Source organism: Saccostrea cucullata, unplaced genomic scaffold, assembly GCF_032062105.1.
Source record: "Saccostrea cucullata isolate Sc308-1 unplaced genomic scaffold, CSIRO_AGI_Scuc_v1 ctg12759, whole genome shotgun sequence".
NCBI lineage: Eukaryota > Metazoa > Mollusca > Bivalvia > Ostreida > Ostreidae > Saccostrea > Saccostrea cuccullata.
In genome coordinates, this window is record NW_026921105.1 from 1 (window position 1) to 13,271 (window position 13,271).

General features: G+C 33.6%; 1 protein-coding gene across 1 annotated transcript; it reads right to left on the minus strand.

Moving 5' to 3' along the window:
- Positions 1-750: 750 nt before the first annotated feature.
- Positions 751-2,921, minus strand: LOC134259177 (tripartite motif-containing protein 2-like). Its single transcript, XM_062741777.1, has 2 exons — positions 2,884-2,921; positions 751-2,585 (listed from the first exon to the last, which is right to left on the minus strand). The coding sequence occupies exon 2, from the start codon at positions 2,583-2,585 to the stop codon at positions 855-857; it is 1,731 nt and encodes a 576-aa protein (XP_062597761.1). The 5' UTR covers positions 2,884-2,921; the 3' UTR covers positions 751-854.
- Between the last annotated feature and the right edge of the window lie 10,350 nt (positions 2,922-13,271).

Sequence of the window (13,271 nt, forward strand, 5' to 3'; positions counted from 1 at the left end):
CAAAAATACGTGTTTTGTGACTACTTCCGGTTTGGCCGGAAGTGACGATGTCGGACGTATTTTGACGACTCCAATAGATTAAGCTTGACATTTTGAACAACTTTGCTTCTTTGACGTATCACAAATTCTCAATACGTTTTGAGATATAAAGAAAAAACTTTCGGCCCCTCTAGGCCCTTTCTTTTAGGGGCCAGCTCTTTTTTCGAGATATCATTTGAAAGATCTTCGAATTCTACACTTCTTTTGTTCTATATATTCTAACAAAATATTTCCAGGTGAAATGATATTGTAGAAAAGGTGTAAGAAAATTTGAAATTCGCGGTAGGACTATTTTCGGGCCATAGCGAGCGCCGAAGTGCGGCGTTTCCGGAAAAAGCAAAATGCGAAAGGCATATCTACTGACATAGGTCTATCATACCTGAAAGTTTCATGTTTCTATCTCAACCCATTTTTCAGAAAAACTCTGGACAACCCGACCGTTTAAAATTCATAAAATCGGCAATATCTCAGACCGGAAGTGACGTAATCAAAAAAGAAAAAAAACGCATAAGGTTCAAGTGATGATACATAAGTCCTGAAAGTTTCATGAAAATTCATCAGGCCGTTTTCGAGAAATCGCGTGCACAAAATCGGTAAGAAAAAAAACAATAATAAAAGTGAAAAAGAAACCTAAGAATAACAGAAAGGTCTTCCGCTGAAGACGGAAGACCTTAATAATCTTAATCATCAGAATCAGTAGAAGGTCTTCCGTTGGAAACGGAAGACCTTAATGATAACATAAAACATAATTACTTGATAGATTTAGGTTTGATTCAATATACAGTATGCTGAAGCCGGAATGAGAATCACATTAATCACTGTAGATACTTGTACACTGTCAGTGTGTTGTTGTGACCTTGTCCCACATAGAGATTGTTCTCATCATCCACACACACACTACGGGGAAAGTAAACCCCTTGTCGTGGTGTGAGTAATAGAAACAAGAACTGACCGTCCTGATCAAGGAAGTGAACCGTGTTACTGACAGTATCACACACCAGTATGTGACCGAGGACATCAGTACAGATTCCATAGGGATAGAACCTCGACCCCTGACCTGTGTACGAGAATATGTACCGTCCGAATTTATTCACCACCAATACTGCTTTTCTATTTAAGTCAGATGTACAGATATCTCCATTGATGTTTTCTGTGATGTAGTGTGGATATCGATACATTTCCTGTTCTTTGTTATCCAACTTGATGGTCTGTAGTTCTTTTCCTGTCTTGTTGTACCTGGCGACATAGGCCTCTGTATATGACGTCTTCATCCCCACCAGTAAGTCCCCGTTGATGTGGGAGGAGTGTATGCTGAGTGGTTCCCAGTCCCCAGTTTTAATGAATTCAGTGTTATTATTATCCTGTGTTATCCTATTAATGGCTTGATTGTCGTGGTCTGTAAAGATCAGATCCCTGTCCTGTGTCACTGTGTGGTAACCTTGATCTCTGCCACTGGTTTTTATCTTCTGTATAACATTCCCCTGTAGATCTGTTTGGACAAGATTACCCTCATCATCGCTGATCCAGAGTCTGTCTGATTGAGCCAGTGATACATGGAATACATCATCAACACCTGGTACATTGAACTCCCTGACCTGCGTGACATAGGCAGATAGAGACAATCTTTGTTTCCTGTCAGATTTCTTTCTGTTTTCTTTCATCAAGTGATTATGTGTAAGTTTCATTGTTGTGTTGTAGATACTTTCAATGGGCCTTATTTCTCTCTTCTCTGCTATGGTGTTGGGGATATGTATTTTACCCAGTAATTTGGTGACATCACTTTTATTGTATTGACCAGCAGTAAATTCTGGCATGACTGGTTTTGTTGTCTCTGGTATGGACCGGATCTTTGGTTTCTCCTCAGACATTAATTTCTGGGTTTCTGTAGAGGACAGGCATCTGTGGAGCTCTTTGACATGGTTATTAAGATAAGTGATGTAATCATCCATAATCTTGTCTTGGGTGTTTAGATCTTCTAACAGTGAATGTTCTATCTGGTCTAATTGCTTCATGTTCTCAGATATGACTGTGTCCACCAGACTTTTCAGGGTCTCACCTTCAGTCTTCATGGATGTTCTGATGTTGTCCATGATATGTTTGATTTCTGGGGAATCTTTCTTAATCTCTCTCTGTAAATCTTGAGATGTGCGAATAAAGTAGTTTTGGATCACGAAAATTTCCTCTTGAAAGTCAGCAAATTTTTCTGAATAAATTGTCTCTAGATCAGTAAATATATGCCCCCGATGGTTTGACTGTGTGGCACATTTGGAACATAAAGGAAGTTGGCAATCTTCACAAAACATGTCCACATCTTTAGTGGGGTGGATATTGCATTTCTCCACAGGAAGTTGTCGTCTACGTTGCTGGTAAAGGACCACCTCATGGTTCTTGCTTTCTGGACTTTTCAGATGTTCCTCGCTGCATTGTTTACACAATCTTTGATGACAAGGGTTGCAATAGAACTCACAGTTTCTTTCACAGTCTTCAATGCCGCATTCTAAAAAGTGCTGGGCTCGGCGGGGAATATCCATTTTAGATAAAGCCATCTAGAATTAATGAAAAAGTGTATATGACTTGTCACGATTTACTTGGTATTATTTAAATTTCGCCACCTCTATACTTCATGTACAATATAATGTATAAAAGTGTATTTTAGAGTAAAGCCCGTGTGGGCAAGTTTAAAGAAGAGTAGTCAAAGAAGTCGTGATGATGTCATGTGCATGCGCGTGTCAATCCATGCATAAATCATAAAATGTCATAAAATAACTTTTTCATATTTCATAAAAACAATGAAAAAAGTTCAGTAATATTTGTTATGCATTCAGTGTATATAATTTTACTTACAGTTTTAATGATGGGGGAATGCGAAAATGTCAGTATTTTACTTCCTGGTTGGAAATAAATATTGATTCAAAAAAGATGTAACAGTTCCGTTTGCAAAGGCCTATAATTTACTTCAATATTTTGTCGCAAAATGGAAATAAGATATGATGTAGTCAAAAAGAGTTGTAAAATTAATTAAAGTACGAGTTAATTTATAAGGTTCAGCTCACAGGCACTTGTTTCCTATACAGCATGTACAGGGTTCCCCTTTAGTACTTATATTTACTACAAGGTACCTAATGATTAATAAATTTACAAAATACCAACTTGATGCGGATGTGCCGGAAAAAGAGTTAGGTACCTTGTGGTAAATATAAGTAGAGGGTACCCCGTATACAAAACAAGTGTCTGTGGTTCAGCTAAAGAAAGGAAAATAATTCATTTGATTCAGAAAAGAGTGTACAAAATTTCTTAATCTTGAAAATTGTCAGCTGAACTTAGTAATTGTAAATATGAAAATCCATATCAAATAAGTCTATATTTGTTAAATGATTGAAATATAAATGACATACATAAATTATGCCAGCTTCAGTAATTTCATGCACAATCATGGCGCAATCAAATCAATTTAAGGTAGTCCGACGCAATCAAATCAATTTAAGGTAGTCCGATTATTTCTTCTACTTACTTCATTTTTTATAATGCATCAGTGGTGTATAATTAAAGTGTTTCCTATCATTGCAAAAATTGTTTCTAATTTAAAAATATGCTAGTGAACACTGGTATTTAAGTTTATATGAAAGAAACTGGATTTCATTAAATATGTAATTTAATGAATACTTTCATAAGGTACAGATAACAAATTTTTATAAAACTGTCTCTTAGACTTCAAAGAATCTTAAAACACCTTGAGATGCATAAAATAAAAATTGTTCTGAGAAAACATTTCAATTTCAAGTTTCATTATAAATGAGATTTTTTAAATTAAATCATAAATTAAAGAGTTATCCTTCCTGGTTGAGGATCGGATTACCTTAAGTGTGTTTTTTTTATCCAATTTCCAAATCATACAATATTATAATCGAATGTAAGTAATTTATATTCGAACATTTATTTTGCATTCGCAATATGCGAATAATTCGAGTACAAGAGTAAAATCAAAATTTACAGCATGATAATTGATAACGGTTCCCAGTGCACAGTAAAGTATTATATAGTAATACAATCATATTTTATTAACACTAAAAACTTTAGATCAAACAATATAGATGAAATGTCCTTATTCATTGTATATTTATCTTTAGTTTAAACCATATTTTATTTGAACATGACGAGCAAGAAATACAGGCAAGTATTACGGGAATCAAAAAGGATGTCAGAGCTTATAACAAGTTTCAAAAACTTGTCTAATCCGTTTCCTTACAATTGGGTAAAGATAAGAATTTTTGTTAGGTAGTTACATAACACGGTTTTAAGCTATATTACAAAATTTATGTACAGATTTCCTATACATATTGAATATGAGCCCTAGGAAACTTACACAAATGAAACACGATTTTGGGAATAGGAAAGAATCTAAAAGATGTCAATATTTGATGAAAAAAGTTGATATCCCATGTTGAATTTACAATATGCCCAAGGAATGAAACTTTCTTTTGTAAAAATATACATTTCTTTGGAATATTTCAAAAAAGATTGGGAAAATCGAGTGAAAAAATGAATGACGCTTGTCAATGTGTTCAAAAGTTTTTGAAAGAATAATGATATCAAGAGAGATGGAGTAGTGAATATTTACTATGGGAAAAACTAATCAAAACCTTTTCCATAAGTCAATAAATTTTTGGCCCCAGCATTGCAAAGTATTATATATTTAGGAATTGCCATATGACCACCCCCCTGAATTGAAATTGTCAGTTGATTGGGTTTATCCTCTGGCGACATTTTTACCTGCCAGTACCCATTTTTTAAGTCAACTGTAAAAATATGAATTTCACAAATATAATTTAAAACAAATTTCGTGATGGGTAACAAAATTAATTTTACAAAGTTATGTCATTAAGTTTTTGTAATCACTTACAAACTCATTGTCCCATCTAATTTTTAACAAGGACTTTCGTACTGACCAGCCAATTAAATTAAGGATAGAAAATTGTAAGAAAAGGGGAAAACCGTATGACATTAATTTACAACACTGAAATTACGTAGAGCTAAGCATAAGATCTAACAATAAAGTTGATTACAAGTATTAAATAGTGTGTTATAGTTCAGTTAGACCCATGTCAGAGGAATCTTTGGAAAAATATTGGTAACATGTAAGGCAAAAATTTTTCTTTAAACATCAAATCCAAATAATTAACTTTCAACTACAATTTGTCAAATGCTTTGGCAAATAGTAATAAACAATTATGTAAAAATATACTAGTATTCATAATTAATATTTTTTTCATTTAGAAACCCTTATAACCCATAATCATAACAACGCTCCCTTTTTGGTATCGGTACACGTCATGTTCTAGCAACAAATTGGTATGGGAACTTGTGAAAACTAAACAAGAAAACCGACTTAAGAATAGGCTAAAAGTTGCACCCCGTCCCCCTCAAAAATAATTTAAAGAAATTTGTCAAAAGACATTTCAATTCATCTCCCTCTCTTCCTTCCCAGATGCTACTATTCACTATTAGGAGGTATTTATTTATATCAGAAATTTATTTATTTACATGTATTTATTTATTTATCGATAATTTACTTATTTACTTTTTCTACTTTATCATATTTCTATTTATTTATGCATCTAACAACTTCTTGAAAAGTCTTCTTTAAAAAATTTATCCCCAATATAATTATCTATTTCCCAACACATTGTGGGTAACCGGAACATTTCCCAAGCTAATACGTTGGAATTTCTGTAACCAAAACAACATGGCGGCATTTGCCGATGTCAAATTCCTGACTGATCAGATAAATCAATTTATTTTTAGTTTTGAACTGGAACAATCGTAATTTTAGCCAGTATCTCTAACATGGGTAATCACTTTGTTTTCTATTTTCCCAACTACATACATTCCATCATTTCCAACTTTCATAAGGAAAACTTAATCATTATTTCTTTGAATCACTCTTTTTCATTTATTGGAGATGTTTCAATTTCAAATTTTTCATTGAGAATACAACTGAAGAATTAAAGGTAAGAAAATAATGTTTTATTTTCAATGATTTTATTGTTTGGCATACGGTCTACCCCATATCTTTCTCCACGTTTGGTGAACCCAAAAAGCCAAAATGATTTGGATAGAACTAATATTTTTTTCAAAATTCAGGGACCTTCTTTTTATGACATGACTTGTACACATTGTTTTCAACTGTTTTAAAAGTTGTATTTAAACATAAATTCATGAACTTTTATTTTTTACAGGCTTCTAATTATAAACATTCCATGGTGTGATATGAATATGCATGTCCCAATGCCCACTGAATAGTTAAAAAACAAAAACATGTAGTTTCAATTATGGACAGATATAGCACAACAGATTGGCAAACATCAGAACATCTTTCATAGTTGCCTTTGAGAAAATGTTCATATGTGTCCATTTGATGAATTGTCCAATTTACTTGTCCAAAAAGTGCTTATGAAATACTAGGAATGTGGTTTAGGCTAGTGATCTAGGGCACATCTCCCTGACAGAGTTATTTCCATAAAGTGATCTAGAGCCAAGGTGTTTGTAATTGTAAATAGGTCTCAGAACAAAGGACCTCCTGTTTGTTTACAAATTTTGTTTCTTAATGTGTCATTTTATTAAACCTATGGTAATATGCATGTAATATGGCCAGTCTCTAAAGTTAACAAAAGAAAAAGTACAATCTTCCTGAAAAGAATGGAATATTGGAAAGAGATGGCATTGATGGTAAAATCTCATGATTTCAAGATATTATAAAGTAAAACTTGGTTATAACGAAGTCACTGGGACCTGTAAAAATACCCGGTACTTCGCTATATCCGTAATTCGTTATAACTGTATAAGAAAGTCACTAAATTTATATATCTATCCAATGGGAGATTTGCTATATCCACATTTGCAATATCCTTGTAGCACTAAACGAGTTTTGCTGTAACCTCTTACTTTTTTATCATAGTAGGGAAAGGGATGAGGGGATATTTCTTTGTTAGGTCCACAGAGCATACCCATATCTGGGATGAACAAGCATGTAACATCCCCTCATAGATTGAGACATTATTCCCAATATACTTAAAGTAAAACATTAATTATTTCTGACCACAACATTCAAGCTTGCTACCATATACTTCACTTTTATATGGGTTGCCCAACTTCATGTTTCATGCATAAAAATTCTTTTGAGGATAATAATTCAGTCTGTCACTCTGTAAAACATTTTATTTGTTTGGTATGATATAAACCAAAGGAAGCTAAATATACCAGCCATCAAGAGATACATAGAAAACCCCATTCTCAGCTTGAGAGAAAAAATTCTATCCTGGTGGAATACTGTTATTTTGGGACATTTTTTTATCAAATCTTTTAAATAAATTTTCAATATTGGGTAAAATAAAATTTTATAAATCTTATATTTGTGTCAGTTAAAACATGCAATGAAAGTGGGAGATGCGGATGGCCAGAATAATAATTATCCCACTTCGAGACCAACAAAAGACGGAAGTAGGAATTGTGTTTCACAATTTCTGTATCCCCACTCCAAAAAAAAAGAGAGAAAGATATGACTCAAAAAGGAAAATTATTGATAATTTTTGAAATATTTTTAAATACGTGTTTCAGAAAAGATTGAATGAGAATTTTGATGCTTAAAATTTTTGTTCTTTTTAAACATCTGTTAATTTTTTATCAATTAAAATTATTTCTTTGAACTCATATAATAAACTATTTAAAAAAGTTGAAACACAGGTTTGCACTTTTTTTTTATTAATAAATTAATATAATTCAATTAATAAAGGAATAATTCTAACCTACTGGGTTTCCATTTCCCAATTTTTCCAGGGCACAGGCCAATATGAGAAAATGAGCAGAGAGAGCAGATGACAGAAGACAGCTGTTTATAAAACGGAGAGAGCAACAAAGGAGGCTACAGAGATCCGATCCCCTTTCCCGCAATTAGACCGCACCAGTGGCAGGCATCTCGATGTATTTAAAGTGAAAAGTAAGTAGCCTGCAATTTAAGACGAAGGTTTTACGTAGAAATAGAGTTGGAGAGCTATTTAAAACAATAAACTAAGGAATTTCTAGTGCGTAAAGATAACATTGAGTAAGCTACTTGTTTAGAATGTACAGTTTTGTAATACATTTGAACTTGGGTATCTCGAACTCCAATATCTTGAATACGAAAGCGCTTCGGAGTCCGAAGATACCCGAAGTGCAAGGCAAGATGGATTCCAGCGGGCAAGTTGTAAGTATACTTTGAGCATATCATAAGCATAATTAATGAAATGTTACATTCAAATGTACAAAAATTCATGAATATAAATTATCCGCTGCAATTCATGAAAATTAAGTTTATAAAGCGAAATTAATAACCAAAAGAATATGTGCATACAGGCCCATAGATTTGGAAGTCCCTGGCAACCACTTATTGTTGAATAAATAAATTTTAACCATGAAATCTGGAAGTTTTATCTGTGTGTATTTTTATTATCGAGATTCGAATGTAATTAAGATCAATTAATAATAATAGGTCAAATTTAGTGCAGAAAATTTACAAAGTGGGTTACCAAAGGTGAAATTTATCATTACAGTTATAAAAATTTTTGGACCCAAAATGAATTTTCTTGAATATTCTTTATTGAATTCAAAGTAATATATTTCTTTATGAATTTTCTTTTCAATTTTTTTTTTTACCGCTAAATTAAAATGGAGAGAGTGCACTGTCACTTGTCTTGTGGAAATCGCTGGCCGTACAGAGACAGGAACAGTGCAGGCTCAACAATTTCACACCAAGTCCTCGACAGACTCTACACCGATGATCACTATTTTTTTTTTTCAATACCCTAATTAAATAAAATGTATGCTGAAGGCTCATGGAAAAACTTCCACTTTTTGTATGTCCAGAACGACCAAGCCCATGGTCAACAGCTCACAGGATAAGGGGGAAAATTAATTTAGCCTAGGAACCTGAACAGCAGCAAGAGCTTGTTTGAGCAGAAATTGGAACAACAGCAACAGCAGTTGATTGATCAGCAGAGAAGGGCTTTCAATGAATTTAACGAAGAAGTGCAGAAAGAGATTGACCATGGAGAATATGTTGCAGACGACAGTGTGAGTCTGTCCAGTGCAGAGTGAGATCTGGTCGTGCCAGAATTTCAGGGGGCAAGGAGTTCCGACAAGCTTGCCACAGCAAAATAATCTCTTAAAGAACGAGAAGTGATCAATTCAAAATCTTCATTGCAGGACAATGTTCACACACATAGAGTGTCAAGTAGAAATATGTCATTATTTGAATAGTGCTTATAAATTATGTGTAACAGTTGAATACCCCAGACAGAAATGGAAAATGACTCCTACAATGTCTGTTTCTCAGGAACGCATGGATAATATAATAATAATCTTGAGAGATCTGGTCTACCAACTCAGACCAGAAGTGCAAAAGACTGTGTCCCAAAACACAGAGGTGAAAAACAGACCAAAAGTTCAGCTCCGTGCATGGTCCACACCGTCCCCCGTGGATTCCCAGCATTCATCTGTGTCAAACGCTCACATGACCAACAGTAATCCGTACAGTTCAAGGCCATCTATGACAGCGGTTACCTCAACAACTGCATATCAGGACAGGAATCCCCAACGAAATTACCCACCAAAATGTAGGAATAGCATAAAAATGATTATTTCAATGGGTCGGTATTTCAATAGTGGCTTATTACCTAGGTTTGTAAATGGTTAAAATGCACTCTCAGGGTGTGAACATTGATATAATTATTTCAATAGTGGTCGTATTTCAATAGTGGTTACTAACTAATGGTTACTTGAAATACTCTACCACTAGAAAATTTCAAAAGCGGTCGTATTTCAATAGTGGTTACTAACCATGTTTGTTAATGAAATGCACTCTCAACCACTATTGATATAATTATTTCAATAGTGGTCGTTATTTCAATAGTGGGTGCAACACCCATCCTAGCCCCGGGGATCATGATTTGAAGCAGCTTTTATACAAACATTTAATTTACCTGATCATTCTGTTTTGTCTATGAAAATTCTCGAAAAGATTTATCACCACACTAATAGTCCATCGCTGAGTACACTTTTCCGTAGACAACAAGAAGAATTTTGGATTAGAAAACAAGAGACAACCTTTCGCTATGGATGTAATGACAATGTCGATAGTGTTGGAAATCTTTCAAGTTCTCAGTGTATTAATGTAAATGTGATGGAACTTTTTAACCATACACAAAGACGTAAGCGTAGTCATGGGCATCGGTCGTACAATAAACCTACAATACACGATGTCTCTTTTGATTCATTACAACCTTATGTAAATCAACAGTTAGGACTACATCATATTCGCACCAAACTTAACTCTGTCCCTTTGAAACTTTTAAATAGTCTTCTTGAAAAGGCCAAGGAAAGTCCAATTTTTGATTCCTCGACACCAGAATATAGACTCGGATCTGTGATATTGCATTATGTGATTATGGATATTTCATATCATAGGCTTTTTTAAACCCAAACGTTTTACGGAAGAAAATGCAGCTAAAACAATCCGTTTTTCCTTAAACTTCAATGTGTCAATAAAGAAAATGACGCGGTGAATATAAGTAATATTCTTAATTACAAAAGGGTCCAGTCTTGTATTCCACCATATTTCAAGTTAAAGACTACACCTTGTATTTCCTATAAATACACATCGATTATAGCTTCCAAACTTTTCAATTATAAAAAAAACCTTTACATGGCATGGATACAGAGTATCTGAATCATAAATCTCAACCGTGTTCATGTTTTTCTTCGCCCTATAACTATAGTCCTGGTATTATTATTACAGGTGACGTAAATATAGTTAATAATGAGGACCTTAGATCACGTATTTTAAAAGGTCCTAAATATAGGGAACCTCGATCCGTCAATTGGCGTCGGAATTTCATAAAAATTATGGATTCTGTTGAAAATTACGCCAGACGATGGGCCAGATATGAAAAAGAAGACGTTGACACCATGTAAGAATGGATTGAATGTATCAGATCCACGTTAAAGTCAGTATTAAAAGATTGAGGGGCAATATGAAAACCATCTATCCTTCTGTGCTCAATAAACCAGAGGTGAAAAAATAATTAGATAGATTACATGATCAGTACGTACTGGTCGCTGCCGACAAAGCAGGTAACAACATTGTCTTCGTTTGTAAGGCTCGTTATATAAATTGTATTCTTGAAGAACTTGGATTTAATTCTACAAGTGGTAATCTACTTATACTTCCCTTTCTAAGAAAGACATTCTTAAAATCCTATGTCAGTTTTGAATATTTGTAATATTCCACAGAGCCAAAATGTATTTGAACTACCTTATATATATATTGGATTCTATTCTGAAACTCATAAGAATCCTTACAAAGATACATTGCAGGTTCCAGTAAATGACCTAAAGTTCAACCAAACCTCTTTCGTTACTCCTCATTAAGATATTGACAGTAATGAAGGAAAAACTTCAAGAGTACTGTGCAACTTTATATTAAAGAAGTAGTGTGAATCAGATGTGGATGCTAAAAAATTCCAAAGAACTTTTGGATAATTTGAAATCACAAGATTTTACCAAAATCAACAGCTTAAAAACTTACGACTTTTCAACTTTATACACAAGCATTCTCCATAACAAATTAAAGTCCAGGTTTTTGATATCATTGACAGTTGCTTCTTCAATAAAAACGGAACTCGTAAATTTACTTACCTGGTCATTGGTCGTTTGCAAAATTATTTTGTTAAATCAGATTTTGATTGCACTAACAAGTACTCTGAATTTGACATCAAGAAGATGCTTGAGTTTCTGATTGACAATGTCTATGTGGTTTTTGGAGACCAGGTCTTCCAACAATCTATGTATTCCCATGGGAACCAATTGCGCTCCTTTATTATAGCAGACTTATTTTTATATTCATATGAAGCAGAATTATGCAAAATCTTATGCGTGAAGAGAAGAAAACACTTGCTGTGCCCTTCAACTCGACCTTCAGATATATCGACCTCGTATACGTATTGTCAATTAACAATGGTAATTTCCATTCCTACGTCGATACGATATATCCAGGAGAGCCTGAGATAAAAGATTCCACAGAGTCTGACACATCAATTATTTTATACTTAGATATTTTATTGAAAAAGACGTTAATGGTAAACTAGCAACCAATTTATATGATAAACGTGATGACTTTAACTTTTCTATCGATGGGCTTCCCTTACTAATGCAGCAATATACCTTCATCACCTGCATACGGAGTATATATATCTCAGTTGATTCGATTCGCAAGAGCATGCTCTACGTCTGAACAATTTCTAATTATAAATTATTGAAAAAAGAATTGATGGATTACACTATCAGCACGTACTGGTACATTGTCTTCGTTTGTAAGGCTCTATTATATAAATGACCTTCTAGCAAAAACAGATTTAATTCTACAAATGGTAATCCTACATACTTCCCTTTCCAAGTGAAAGTCCATTATTCAAAATCACCTGAATTGACGACTTTTATTTCCCAGAGCAAAAATAAATTTGAACTACCTTATATACATTAGATTCAACAACTTTATAAAAAATTCTTACAGACAAAGATACATTGCGGGTTTCAGTAAATGTTTAACCAATCCTCTATCGTTACTCCTCACTAAGATATTGACAGTAGTGAGATTGTAACTTATCGCCAAGAGTACTGTGCAACTATATATTTATAGTAAAAGTGGTGTGACCCTAGATGGGATACTAAAAATTCTAAAGAACTCTCATAAGATTTTACAAAAATCAACAGCTTAAAAACTTACACTTTTCAACTTTATACACAAAATTCCTTGACAAATTAAAATCCAGGCTTTTTGATATATTGACCTTCTTGTATAAAAATGGAACTCGTAAATTTACCTACCTCGTACATTGGTCATTTGCAAAAATTTTGTCAACAACCAGATTCTGATTCACACATAAGTTTTATCTTTCCTGGACCAGTTGACATCAAGAAGATGCTTAAAAAAAGTTTCTGATTGACAACATCTATGTGGTTTTTGGAGACCATGTATTCTAACAGTCTATTGGAATTCCCATGGGTACAAATTGCGTTCCGTTATTAGTAGACTTATTTTTATATTCATATTAAGCAGAATTTATGCAAAATCTTATGCGTGAAAAGAATATTATATATATCTATATTCGTATATATTCGAATATATATATTCGTATGTTAAA

Bases quoted from the DNA above. Each gene is read 5' to 3' on its own strand.
- LOC134259177 (XM_062741777.1), bottom strand. From the start codon at position 2,585: ATGGCTTTATCTAAAATGGATATTCCCCGCCGAGCCCAGCACTTTTTA.